Raw genomic sequence first — 14699 nt, 5'->3', positions numbered from 1 at the left:
ATGGCGTGGTGACAGCTTTTTCCCAGTGCATTGCGGAAACAGTTCATCGCAATCCCTCGCTTGACAATCTTAGAGTGCGCAGAACCGAAAGGTAACAAAGCTTTCTTGCTTGTTACCTGTTACCTCCTCCCTGAGGTCCGGTGGCGGTGCAAACTTGCCTCGCCATTGCAATGAATGTGGCTGTTATCCTTTGTTCAGCAATGTCACCATTCTTGGTAGAGGCAAGGGAAAACAGGAGCGGGAAATCTTGGAAGCATATCATATCGGTTTGTTAGGCTCTGATTGTATAAGCACAACCTCGGTGCGCTTACTTGAAAAAGAATTTGCTTTTTTAGGTCGTCCACGATAAATGAGATTTCTTGTCTTTGTCTCTTATGCTCAGTGATTAGTGATGATGCTGTTGCGCATGCTCTGCTGGCCTTGCTCGGACCATGTTTTTTCCAATAAACTTCAGTTGATAGTCCAGTCGTTGTGGTGTGTACACTCTTCTTGTCCGTCGTCTTGTGTGACTGGTTTTTTTCCGTTTACAATGTACCAACTGGCCCGCATTTCAACCCTTCTGCAGTGAGCATAGTCAGGCTGATGATGATGATGAAGCAACGAAAGAGCTAAGGCACAGTTAGGTAATCATGGCAAGGTTCAAGGGACTTTCATTTTTATCTCTTTCTTCCTCATGCAATGAGAGAAGGTAACGGTTTCATTTCGCATCCAGAGTGGTGAAAAGAAGTCCAGTGCTCTTTAATATGCAATCTCTCATAGCTCTAGTGCAATTTTTCAGGCGTTAACCGCCAGGTAGGAGATCTCAACCTTCATTTGAAAAAGAGTGGTCAGGTATGCTTAACAATGTTAGAAGGAGAAGGTTAAGAAAGAATGAAAGGGAGAGAGAGGAGAGAAGAGTGGGAAAGCGAAAGAATGAGGGACATGAGGGACGTTGGGGATAGTGGGGATAGACGTGCGAATACACACAAGCGCGCAGCACCTTTACCCGATCACAGCCGCTAACCAAGACACCCTTTTTTTCTTTATTTATTCAGTAGGTGCTGGGTGGCCCCCAGTGCCACCGGGGACCTACCGGTTTTCTAATGGGTACAAGACTTCCCCCGGCCTGGTGCTCGGCTCTTCTGGGGTGAAATGCTTGGGAAGGGGGTCTTGCTACCAGTAATTATTACCTGTAGTCCGTTGTATGTGAATAACCGCCCATCAAAATCAAACCCCCCTCATCCCGCAGCTTACGCGATACACGTAACATGAGGTTTTTTTTTTTTAAAGATAAGACATGCTGAATATGATGCGTGACAGTACCGGGAAGGCGGCAGACTCCGAGGCAGTCCTTGTGGGCGCTGGCGTCCTTGGGAACTGGACCCCGCACACACACCCCGCACGAGTCCCTTGTGTATGAGAGGCGCCCCGATGGCGCCTGGCTCGCCAGGCACATCCCCCGGCAGTCCCGATGCTGGGTCAGCAGCTGCTTGTCGGCCGCGTACACCTTGCTGTGCTTGCCGTCTGGAGTGGGGAGCGTGGGGCACCAAAGACATAGTGTTACATGGCTTTATCGCTTCGTTGGCGCCACCAAACGACCAGATTGGCTTAGTGGCCACCGAGCTAGCTCGATTAAAGCTGAGGCCCGTCCTACTGAAGTGCTACTGGTCCTTTATTGCCTAGATTATGAAGGAATCAATGAACAAAGGATTGCGTGAACATTGTGCTAGCTGATTTGCCCACATTCAAAAGTAAACTTCAAAAATTTGTTAGCTCCACTTAAAGTCGAGGAATCTGTGTGGAAAGAATGGGAATTCGTTCATTTTGAGCAGGTAGTCCGAGCTGTGTGAAGCGCCAACTCGATGGACTCGAACCAACTCTAAGCCCCAGTGGTAGTTGACATCGTTTTATCTAACAAATGTCTTCTTACTTTTCCCGCAAAAGTTACCAGGGAATGAGAGACGAGGATTTGTTGATCGCTGGCTGAAAGTCGTACTTTCTTGCAGACCTTTACATCACTCAGCTTGCGTACAGTCATGCCGAGCTTTTTTTTCTTTACCGGAAAACGCTGCTTACTAGGAACACGCTGACTTCAGACTTTGTATGCAAGCTCCATGTAGTAATCAGTACGCAACGTGCAAGTGATATGCCGTGAATTCGCAACACTAAGCGTTGAAGGGTTGGAGTGGAAACCTTGCTCGAGATTCTGGACTTCTGAGCTTCTTAAGTGGAAGTCGGCCATAACCCCGTAACCGGTTAGCGCCCACCCTATCCACGTCTGTGCCTCCGTCCGTGTTCTTCCGCGCTACCTTCAGACGCCGATATACACCCACTACCCCAGACTAAACTATCTACGGTACGTTGTAAATCCTTCCCTGCAAGAGGAGTGTTATGGAACCAGAGTGTGACGTCACTTACAGACGCACTGTCCGGAGCATGGCTCGACGTAGGCCCCTCCCGCGCACACCCCGTTGCAGTCTCTGCGGGCAGTTCCTCCGCAGGTGCCTCGGCAGTCGCGGCCGTGAGTCCGTTCCAGGCCGGTGTCCCCGCCCACGCAGAAGCCGCACGGGTTGAGCCTAGCGCCGCGGAAGCCCAGGCTCGAACACTCTGCGAGCAATAGGCGTAGGGGCATCGGCAGTTCGCAGACCTCTACGACACCCCCTTGCGGTGCTTTTCGTTGTTATACTCAGCAGTAAGATAGTGGGTCGCATCTGCTAACAGTTCTTTGGACGATTGATTATTTTTCCTTACTACAATGGGTTGCTACCGGCTATGACGTCCCAGCTCATAGCTAGCGGACAATTTAAGTCACTGCCTCCGTTATTAAAGACTGTGCTGACCAGCGCAGCAGCCATGTTAAGCGTTAATTTCATGGTGCACGAATTATGATGTGAGTGTTAGCCAACGCGCATGAGGACGCCGCTTGTTAGGATAGTTGTGATAGCTGCGATCTCATTGAATACCCGACCAACTGAAGTTTGTGGAAGAGTATGCATATTGCGGATGGTACTCCACGTTAGCGGAACATCAATCGATTGATCAATCAATAAATTAGTCAATTGATTAGTCAGTGAGCAGCAAAAAGATTGATCAATCATTTGTTCAATAACCGTGTGAATCCTCCGCGAAACTGTGGAAAACCATGTGCGAATTTCTCTTTACCATCTCTCTTCCAAGAACTCTAAATATGAAAACTTGGCCTTATTATTTTCTCATCAGTGCAGTCTTTGCCAAAAGAAACCAGGCAAGCTATGGAGCTTGCTTCCCAGTTGTATAGTGGAACGTTTACAGCGCTCTAAAAGATTAAAATGACTCGAAACCGCAGATTTAGTGCTTAAGAGGTTCCATGAATGCATCACTTAACGAATAAGAAACAAAACTCGTTGTCTGGTTACTTTTTGCAAATACCGCACATGTAAACCCACATAGGTGCGAGTTGTACGATTGATTTTTGCTTTCTGTTACCATTCATACCTTGTAAATCTCAGAAAGAAAAGCAAAGGTCAGAGTGCGTTCTTAGGTTGGTTTGGTTGGTTTATGGGGTTTAACGGCCCAAAGCAACTATGACTATGAGAGACGCCGTAGTGGAGGGCTCCAGAAATTTCGACCACCTGGGGTTCTTTAACGTGCACTGACATCGCACAGTGAACATCAACCTCAATCTGAAAAATCACAATTTTTTTTGTAAATTGAGAATCCTCACTCTGCCCTAACAGCGTAGTGTCTAGCTCTTCGACTGTCATACTGGCCTTCAAATAGAATACGTCACGTAATTTGCTGCATTGCTTTCATCCTAACCTGCCTACTTTCTACCACGGGCTGACATTTTATGGTGGCCCAAATGTCTACAGGTGCCTGGCAGAGGGCAGTCACGGTACTTGGCTATTGTGTCGAGCTAACGACTGTAGCGTCTCTCATTCGTTACAACTACAGCCGGGGTCTCACTCCAAATGGTACGTTCGGTGACAGGTTAATGGTTCTCGCCCTCTCCAGTCTCGCACGCCAGGTAGCTTGTAGCTTCGTAGGCATCACGACATTGTGCGGTGTGGAGTCTGGCACCAAAGCTTCTTTTAGCCGACCTGTATTGAATACTTTCTTTGCCTCTTCTGTGCGCTTCGCAGTGTCGATGACAGCAGCTTTATTTACTCGGGTTTAGTATCAGATTTTATCTCTCTGGAAGTTTCAATTCTAAAACATCATTTTAAATATAGAGAGAGCTTTTGTAAGTCTAGTACAAGATTTATCGGTTTTAAATTGAAATTTGAGTTTGTCTTTTATATTAACATGCCCCCGCGCTTTTAATTGGTGGCTGGTTGTACGACTACACGTAGTTCGATTCCCCAGTTGCGCTGGGTACAAACTTTTCCCTGGCTTGGTGCTCGCATTTTCTGGACTGAAATGCTTTCGAAAGTGTATCTTTGACCGTACCTTGTGTAGAAAAAAATTCCCTGTCACATGGCGCTTTTTGGCACAGCTAACGTTGCGCGATTAGAAACAAATGATCACCAACAAGCAGGGACAGTTCGCCATGCCAGGAACACTTTCATGTCTTGATGTAGTTGATTCTGTGTGCGTCATTGCTGAGGAATTGGTAGCACAAAGTTTGCGCTGGCATCTGATATGCATTTTTATAGAAAGGTGTGCTGATTTTTGTGAAATGTTTTTGAGCAACAAACAGTGTTTTTTTCAAAAACATCGAACGGCTAGTCTCTATTCAATGTCAACGCATAATCAGCTCAGGAGAATCAGCTCAGAGGAAGCACCTTACAAGCCCTTGGCTACTTGCTGCTGCAATTAGTCGATGAGTAAAGTCAGTAGAAACGAGGACGTCGGTCCCAAAACGAGAACTCAACTTCGACTGCTGGGATCGAAGGTGCAGTTGCACGGAGGTCGGTTTGGGTTATTTTTCAAAGCATCGTCACGCTCGCGACAAATCAGCCGTAGGTCCCCGATTGATGGCGTGGGGGCACGCCATCGCGCCACGCCATCTGCGGTCTCCGCCGTCCCGCCCAACAGTGACCTCCCTAATGCAGGTTGAAAGCAGGCGCTCCAGCGTTTCGAAGGCCGCATGGCCGCCCATGTAATAGAGGCGAGAGATATTGCTTCACGGCTCATTGCAATGCCGCCTAATACAGCCCGGGGGACAAGAATGAAATCGGCAAATGTAACAAAATTCCTTCTTCTCGACGCTTTTTTTACGCCTATCCTTTAGGACGATGCCATGATACTGACGTCTTGTACTTTAACACACTACAATCTCCCGTATGAGCTTTACTCACGCAGGAGGAGGGATAGTGCTTTAGCTGTTGTCTTTGTTTTTGAAGCTTAAGGGGAGTGGCTTTATGCTGCAATGTGGCGAGACAACCTATCTTGGGCGGTAGGGCGCTGTCTCCAGACGTACCGCTCTTTCCAGTGTCTTTCTTTTGCTTGGTCTCCGGCGTGATCTGGGGGTCCACCCAGAACGAGACAGTTACCGAACCTTCCCTTTCTTTATGGCATCGTCCTTGAGCCGAGCGCAACATCCTGTCGGCTGCGCCACATTTCTGCAGTGCCTGTATTAAGGCCCTCGCTTACGTCAGCTTCTGGGGTCTTACATGACATTGAGGTAAATCTATGCTGACCGACTGATGTCCCGTACAGAGATAGTGTAGCTGACGAAACGTGTGCGGATTGTTCTCTCCGCAACCCGTATAGGAGGAAGTGTGAGGTATCCTCACTCTCGTCGGCCGAGGAGGCCCGGGGCAACAGGGCGCCGGTCAGGACGTGGAGCACCAGGGCCACGGTCGGTGGGAGGAAGCCTTGGCGCATCTGCGGCACATGCGACCCTGAACACACGCGTGGCTTCGCGCTTCCGCCGCCTCGTGGACTGCGCCTCTTCTCGTAGCGACGACCTGAAAACGGAACGGACAAGGCTTAGAGAGGCAGTGAACACTACTCCGGCCAATTCATACCCAACAATCCTTGAGGAACGCATTTTTGAACGGGAGATAGTTTATGAAAGAAATTTTTTTATTTGTTTTAAGATTTCACTATAACGATCAATATATCCCAGATATCCTGTCGACAGGCTCACATTTTTTTGCTATTGTCAAAAGCGTCCCCCCGTTGGTTTTATATGACAGCCTTAACTGCTCGACGCGAGGGATGGAAAAACTTTAAATGAAAGATTCTACTACACATCAGAGAAACGGACCATAACATTCAGTATGTCGAAACAGTACCTTACCATCTTAAATATTTAAAATTCTACTTTTGCTGCTCACTGGAACACTGGAAAATTACCTTCAAGATTTCCACAACAGCATCTTGCAATATTCCAATATTAAAAATTTTTGTGCAAGATTATTGGGCATGTTTGTTATCAGTGTAATTCTTTTGTTTTCTCTTGTTCTTCTGTTGACGTTCCTTCGGCAGCAAAATATGTATTTATTACTCCGAATTCATCTCAGGCAGTACTTCTCCAATACAAAAAAGGAAAACATTTGGAAGCCAGGTACCGCCGTGAGAAAGCATGATTACGCCCATATGCACCAATATAATCTTAAAATCGAAGTTAGCGATCATGCACACGTAGAAGACCACACTTACACTGAACGAGAAAGCTTATTATCATTGTAAAAAAGCTTGTACGCGCTGTCTTCATGTCCCTGTCATTTCCTTCTGCTCTGGGTTGAAAGATGGCTGATCAAATTGCCTGAACGTTCAGGCTTCTCAATCACAAGAAAAGTCCTTTATTTACTCTATTCCTTGTAAGAAACGCCGTTTTCCAAAACTCATCTGAATGCTACCATCACCGCAGATGGCACACTATGGAGAGTCACCACTTCCAGGCCACCATGACCCTAGAGCTCTGTTATCATCCCAGTTCTTGAAATTTACGCTTTTCCCTGCGACCACTTCGCAGAGGTTTGCCGATGGAGGCGCCATCTATGAGCTGAATAGCCAAGTTATTGAGCTCTTGAAGTTTACCCCCCCTCCCCATATTAGTGTTTTATGTAGTGCCGAGTGGTTCGTTTAAATGCCACAGGTGCCGTGACATTCTGCTAATCTCCGAATTTCAGCCCAATGACAGCGCAAGGTCGTGCAACACAGGTTCCGTGCGGAGTTTCGCGACTGATAGAGTCAGAGCTCAGGCACGACCCTAACAGCGGGGTACGTAAGAATCGCGTGGCTACGTGTGACGGATTCCCGAGAGTGCCCAGCTAGGCCACACGGATTTTTATGGCCGGAACCCATGACGATAAAGCTCCCAACGGCAACATAGTTTACGTGGAAGTGCTCAGTAACGACGTAACTCTTTTTGTTATAGAATACGTACAATCACAGAAAGGACTTTATTGCACGTGGATTCGTGGAAGAAAATTTATTTCTGCGTTGCTTCGCTAGGCAGTCAGCTGCTACTCGTTCTAGCGGATGTAGACTGCATGTCTTATTATGCCCCTTTGCGTGGCAACGCACGTATAAAATCTGCTCCGTGAACCCGCGGCCCGTAAACTTTTGTTCCTTACTGTATATCTTATAAAACGCCTGTTAAGAAACCTGCCTTTCTCGCTTTTGGGAACAGGAATGGCTCACTGATAACAGCTTAACTATGAAGAAAGGGCATTATATATATAGTTTGTTTAGTATAACGAACTTCGCTATGAAGAAAGGACAATAGTTTGTTTATTATAACGAACTTCGCTATAGCGAAGATGGTTTGGTTTGGTTTATGGGGTTTAACGTCCCAAAGCAACTTAGGCTATGAGAGACGCCGTAGTGAAGGGCTCCGGAAATTTCGACCACCTGGGGTTCTTTAACGTGCACTGACATCACACAGCACACGGGCCTCTAGAATTTCTCCTCCAAAGAAATTCTAGACGCCGCGGCCGGGATCGAACCCGCGTCTTTTGGGTCAGCAGCCGAGCACCATAACCACTGAGCCATAGCGAAGTTGGTGAGTGCTCGCTCCTCTATCCGAAAGTCTCTGCAGGTCGGGCACGCTATGACCCGACGCGCATTGCCCAGTTCGCCACGCTTCGTTGACTTTCGCATGTCGCGACAACCGCGTGACACGATCGTTGCGCGTGTTACGGCCGTGGCGTGCCGCGAATCCCGGGCCGTGCCCATTAGAATTCCGCTGGCCTTTGACCTTTTTCTTCATTTCTTAATTACCCCTGCATTTATCTCTCTTCTTGTATCCGCGGCGTGGATGCGTCGCGCCGCGGTGCTTCCTGTGACGGCTGGTGCCCCAAACAGGGGGCGCTCCGGTAACTGCCGAGCACCACTTCAAAGACGGAGCTTTTATCATCCATCCATCTAGCACAACACACTGCCCCCAAGTGATAGAGTACCGTGATGAAGTGCGCACGGAAGGGTGTCGGGCAGTCTTTTAGTGAGGGGCGAAAAAGCCACTTACGAAAAAGGAGAAGGGGAACTTGACATTAAGGACATTTAATGTGGAGGACAAATAACCGATTCTCCCTTAGGCCAACGAAGTGGATTTGGGAGCAGGAAATCAGGTGGGTAGATGATAAAAGGAAGTTTGAAGGCTTATAGGGGAACCGTCGCTGGCTCAGGAGCGAGCTACTTGGATGACATAGAAAGAAGCCTTTACCCTGCAGGGAACGCTGCTGGCCGACGACGATAATGTCTTTTCGCTCTCCCTAAGCTTAGGAACTAGAAACCATACTTTGAAAAAGATGAAGCATGAAAGTCAAGACGAGGTAAACGTAGCGGGGCTCTACTGAGAGGAATCTGGGAAGGTGACATTAAGAAGTTTTAAGGATAAGGCAAGGGCAGCTGGCGCAGGGCAGGGCTAATTGGAGGTTAATGGGACAAGCCTCGATTCTGCAGTAGAAGAATCGGGCTGATGACGATGAAGAGGATCACGGTCTTCGCACTACGATCTGTCTGAGCCAAATGCATCTAAACTCTTGAATAAAGGACGTCATGGCCGCAGCGTCGCGATGCCTAGTGCGTTCCACGTCTCATGAAAGTTTCTCTTTGCCTGGTCGCATTCAGAGGGGTCGCTAATTTTGAGGAAAGTTCTCTGTTCCCAGTCTCCAGCCTTTCTGTTTAGGTGTATGTGCCGTACCATTGTGATCGTTGTGTTCGCTCTCCGAGGCTGCGTTGCGTATTATATGCGACGTCTAGATTTATAGAATCAGCACTGAGAAGATAACGTATTGGCAGCAAGTCTGCAAAAGGCGCCTGCTACTCTTGCCTCTCTCTGTAATATACTTTGTTTCCCTAATGGGTGGTAAGTTATCGGTTTTTCGCAATAGTAAATAGGTATGGTAAATAGGTATACAGGATGTTTCACCTAATATTTTACACAATTATTAAAAATAGGTTTTTTGAGTTAGAGGAGCTTTTTTTTCGGTAGAGTATTGTCAGCGATGGCGTACACAAGAATAAAGCTAAGGCGTGCTAGCTAACTAGCAGGATGGTTTGGGAAAAGGGTCTTAGACCAAACTGTTGCCTGAACGGATCAGAGATAAGTTCCGCCGTCAAGCAACCCTATTTCAGCCTCATGCGGTAGAAGCCCAACTTGTGGCCCTCTTTTATGACTGCTGCTGATGCTGCTGCTCGCATGCCTGCAGTGGGCAGAACTGCAGGTAACGGTGTGTATACACCGTGGCGCTGAGGGAGTTTTCCTTGCTGAAGGGCTTTCTTTCTCCTCACCTATGAGTGAAAGGACGTTGTGCTAGGGCGTGCGCGCGCCCAGTGCCAGCTTTAGGGCTTTGCTCTAGCAGGCTGCGAGGTCGTTCGAAACTGGGCATGGCCCGCAAGGAGCACAGCGGGGTTTAAGGAGCCTCCCCCAAGCGTACACCCCGAAACAAAGCCGGGCGCCAGGCCGGGGGACGCCTGCACCGATTTTTACCGGTGGGTGTCCGGCGGTGGGTTTCGAACCAACCACCTCCCGCAGCCGAGACAGGCTCTCAAACCACTACTAATATTGAATAATTACCTTTCTAAGTAATACTGTTAGGTTCCTTAATTATTTAGAGGTGTGTAGCTCATCTTAAATAATCTCCATATCAGTTCTTAGAACTTCGATAACGCGGTTACCGTCGGCGCTGTGGCTCAACAAACTTTACCTACATCACGCCAAAATACATGCTCTTTAGGGAAGCTTGAAGGCAAAGCAACCCCTCCAGTGCCCGTAACTCGTCGAAATAGCCAAAAATTGTTGAGCCACAGCTCCAAGGGTAATCTCGTTTTCGATATCCTAAAAACTCATATGGATGTCACTTACAGTCAGCTACACGCCTCTCATCAAAATAAGGAGGCTAACAGTAATACTTAAAAATCTAACTATTCAATTTCAGTTAATCATTCTGATAGTTAGCACGCCTTAGCTGTATTCTGATGTACCTCCCAGTTGATAATGCTATGGTAAAAAAAAACCGCTGTTCTAACTTAAAAAGCCTACTTTTAAAAATTCTGTCCATCCTCGCTATTTGCTTCTATCTGTAGTCCCCAGTCTATCACCTCCCTATCCCTTTTATTTCCGGCCGCAGCTAGGTGGCTCAGGTTAGTAGATGGCCTGTGCCGCTGCCGGCGCCATCTATTGCTAGCGTTTTAAAGCGACAGCATTAAAAGGGCCATGACAGCGAGAACGGTCCGGCGTCGGTGTCTAAGTGAAGCCTAGACCTGCCAACCGTGGTAGGTGGCGTTTAGGGGTAGTTCCCGTGCTCCACCTGCCACCTGCTATAAGACCGGCTAGAACGAAACACCGGATATAATGACACAGTGGCTATAATGAAACACCAGCTTGAATGAAACACTGGCGACAGCAACAAAGTCACGTCAGTGGCAGGTGATAGTGATTTAGTGAAGTTACAAGTAGCGGTAGTGGTTGTAGTGGCACAGTTCGCGTTACAGGCTGAAGAACGATAACACAAATCAAGAGAATGCCCTCACATGTCGTACGCGTCAATACAATTGATTGAACTTTAAGGGTTTTCTTTTTATTTTATAATCTTCGCTTCGAACTGCATGCTCTGCCCGTACCCATTCCGTCATTATTTCAGCTACGATATCATTAACAGGCTTGCTTTCCCTAACACAGTATACTTTTTCCTATTTCTTTACATCACTCATATTATTGTCCTTTCTATATTTATGGCTCGCTGCGGGGTACTCAGTATAATGAACCACTAGTAATACCTTCGCCTGGGTACTTTTGGTGAAGTACAGTGTTAGGCAGAGTACTTTGGTAATGCGTACATGGTGCACAGGCTGTTGACAGGCTGGCTACTCTAGTTGGGTGCACCAGTTCGACCGCATAAGTTTCAAGTCCATTTGCGTCCATTTGCCCTTTGCTTTCGCCGCTGACTGCTATTATTCGGAAGCCCTACGTTAAACAACGGAATTGAACCATTGCTGGCATTTGTTAAAAACACAGGGTGAAATAGAAAGAGGGCAGTTATACCTCTATACTTCGCATGCGCATGGTCAGCGTCCAGGTAACGCACAAAACTTTGAGCGTATGCCAACATCGAATCACAGACTACCATTAGAATTCACGCCCTAGATTGCATGCAAGGAGTCCATTACGTTCCGCTTCTAGCTGTTTTCGTTCACGCCACTGCAAACAAGCCCAGGAAAAGTGGACGAACGCTTTTAGTATGTTCGACTGCCACCACGCGTCGCATGACGACGAACCTGCACAGTTAGCGCGGGTACTTTTAATGCTCGATCGATTTTATAACCACAATGGAGGTAACCGATTCGAGCGCAGGAATCGCTTTATAAGTCAGGTTTTGCCGCTGGTAGGAAGAATACCCAATCATAGCGAAAGTATTCGTGTAGCATCTCGCTGCACTCAGTAGTTTACGAACAAAAACAAGTTAAAATATCTTCGTTTAGTTGCGCGGTATTCGCTAACGGCGGCAGAAGATGGCGCTAGTTGGCAATGTCCGGAAAATTTCAACTGGAGTTAGGAAAAGAGGTGCCTCATTTCTGAAAGAGCATACATGACGTGAAGCCAGCCTACGCCGCCGCGGTGGCTCAGTGGTTATGGTGCTCGGCTGCTGACCCGAAAGACGGGGGGTTCGATCCCGGCCCACGGGCCATTAGAATTTCGCCTCCATAGAAATTCGGCCGCGGCGGCCGAATTTCTATGGAGGCGAAATTCTAATGGCCCGTGTACTGTGCGATGTCAGTGCACGTTAAAGAACCCCAGGAGGTCGAACTTTCCGGAGCCCTTCACTACTGCGTCCCTGATAGCCTGAGTCGCTTTGGGACGTTAAACCCCCATAAACCACAACCACAAAGCCAGCCATGAAAACTATAAGTATACTCCGCCCCATTAAAAGTCTCAGTTTAAAAGGGAACAGTTTAGAAGCATCCCTTACGAGGATATTGGTAATTTTTCAAAAACCGTCGTCTTCAAGCTTACTGGGATCGCTCAAACTTTTGATGAAACCATTCTGCGGGGTAGTTTTTATATTAATACGAAATATTTCATGTGAGGATCCAGTGTCGCGAGATCTTATTACATGGGTGCGTAGCTTTCGCATAACTTATCAGTTGGTGCTTTGTTGGCGTGTGTGTTTTATTTCCCAACAGTGTGTGTATTTGCTTTTTGCGAGAAACTAAGCTTGGTTTGCATGAGACCGACGAATCCCTATTGAACGTGGTTAGTTAAATCTAAGAGTACAGATACACTATAATAACGACGCCCAAGAATGTGATCCGTGAGTTTTCTGGCGAGAAATAAGCTGAAGAGACAGGGGAGCGAAAAAGGAGGGCAGGGGGTTGAGTGTTTGCAGCAACGGGATTCGCACCAATGCCTCATTTAAGCTCTGCATTCCAGTCAGGCAGCCTTATTCTAGTGCTTCTTTTCCATCCATGACACGGACGGCATGGATAAAGTATCCTCCTACCAAGACAGATATTTGCTGTAAATGTGAAATAAAGCGCAACGAGACATTTTGACTCGACTGCCCAGAAATTATGCACAAGCGCACTTTCAACAAGAGTTGTTTATGAACATAATTTTTTCGGTTATCGTAAGATAGCAACTTAACAATCAACATCTCCGCAGATCCCCTTGAGGTGATTGCAGTTTTGTGATATGTACTGTCGAAAACCTAACCCATTAATTTCTTTTCAGTCTTGACGACAGAATGCAAGCCCAGGACAAATTTTAAAAGAAAGTTTTTGCTACTCAAGGTTAGACCATTCCCATCGATTAGCTGATAACATTATCTTACAATATTCCGTAGTTCCCTCACAATTTTCAATGCGGGAGACTGAATACCACAGAAGTTGATATTCACATTAGTGGTCCGATGAACGCGGCGTAGCAGTGCTAACGGATCCCGGTCGCCTGAAATTTGTCAGAGAAATTTTGCATGGCACATGCGTCCAGTTCCTTAAGATTCATACTCCGTCTTATGATTCCAGGCGGAGCCCGTGCTGTAAATACAGCCTACGCAGCAAAAATAACCTTCTTCAATTCGAAAGCACCCATTCAAAGTTAATAATACGTGGGAGTTTGCTTTCTGTTTAAAGCAGCACTTAGCAAAAAAGCTGTGCTCATTTTACGAAGCGCGGTTTTGACAGCCAAGTACAGCGCCTTCAGAAAGCAGGGTAATCCATGTCATCTCCAACGGGACAGGAAGCCTTGCAGAAAAAATAAAGCAGGATAACAAAAAACCTATTTCGGCACTACCAAGAGAACACGAGCTGTTCATACTGTATCTGCATAAAATTTCACACATCTGGCCACAGTGGCACAGTGGTTACAGCGCTCGGCTACTGAGCCACAGTACCCGGGTTCGAACACTGGGGCGGCGGCAGGGTTCTTTATACCACATTTTTGCTTTTAACCCACCAAGCATCTGACTGAGAGGGGCAACGCCGTAAGAGGAAGTTGTGGTAGTCCTGTGTTTTACCATCATGATACTGCTGCCAGTAATTCGTGTACGGAAAGAAAAAGTCAACGACTCACTGTTCCAAGAAGTGGTGAAATATGTGTAGAGAGAACATCTTTGCACTTCTGAGCAACTCTGATCGCAGTGCCTGTGAGAAATGCCGACTGTAATGGACCGCCATGGTACCAGTTACCATCAAGTTATCTGAAACAATGAGCGCTGCCAGGTTTGTACTCCCTTTTTCTTTTTCTTTCCTTTAAGTGATGGTCGGTTATTAAGAGATTTTGCCTCCATAATGGGTGCCACCGTGTTTCGCAAGAATGTACAGAAAGCGAGGCTGGGTGTGGCGCTGCCTCTAATGTAAGGTGAGTCTATTAATTCAATGGTATTACCAAACCATAGCCGGTATTATCAGCCAGAACAATGACTTTATCTTCAATCGGGGCTATTTTAGGAGTGCTTGGAAATTACGAGGTGAAGGTTAAGAATGCATTTCTCCCTGAATATGCTAACCAGTCGAGCGCCGCCGCGGTGGCTCAGTGGTTATGGTGCTCGGCTGCTGACCCGAAAGACGCGGGTTCGATCCCGGCCGCGGCGGCCGAATTTCTTTGAAGGAGAAATTCAAGAGGCGCGTGCACTGTGCGATGTCAGTGCACGTTAAAGAATCCCAGGTGGTCGAAATTTCCGGAGCCCTCCACAACGGCGTCTCTCATAGCCTGGGTTGCTTTGGGACGTTAAACCCCATAAACCAAACCAAACCAAACCTAACCAGCCGAGCTTTCACATAAATAAACTTCCGTAAATGAGCATTTATTGGCCGAAGAAAGCATGGATCGAACTTTTGAGACGACC

General features: G+C 47.2%; 1 protein-coding gene across 1 annotated transcript in view; it reads right to left on the bottom strand.

The window, feature by feature from the left end:
* Nucleotides 1-14699, bottom strand: part of LOC149365673 (uncharacterized) — a 113117-nt gene that overhangs the window by 96309 nt on the left and 2109 nt on the right. The window contains exons 2-4 of the mRNA XM_089541665.1: nucleotides 5697-5870; nucleotides 2398-2586; nucleotides 1303-1503 (exon numbers count right to left, since the gene is read on the bottom strand). Of these exons, the coding sequence (XP_089397791.1) occupies nucleotides 1303-1503; nucleotides 2398-2586; nucleotides 5697-5787 (481 nt within the window). The 5' untranslated portion in view covers nucleotides 5788-5870. The remainder of the gene's footprint in view (nucleotides 1-1302; nucleotides 1504-2397; nucleotides 2587-5696; nucleotides 5871-14699) is intronic.

The sequence above is a fragment of the Amblyomma mixtum genome, chromosome 1, assembly GCF_055824585.1.
Source record: "Amblyomma mixtum isolate Tamu chromosome 1, ASM5582458v1, whole genome shotgun sequence".
Taxonomy (NCBI): domain Eukaryota; kingdom Metazoa; phylum Arthropoda; class Arachnida; order Ixodida; family Ixodidae; genus Amblyomma; species Amblyomma mixtum.
This window is presented reverse-complemented; position numbering and strand designations above follow the sequence as displayed.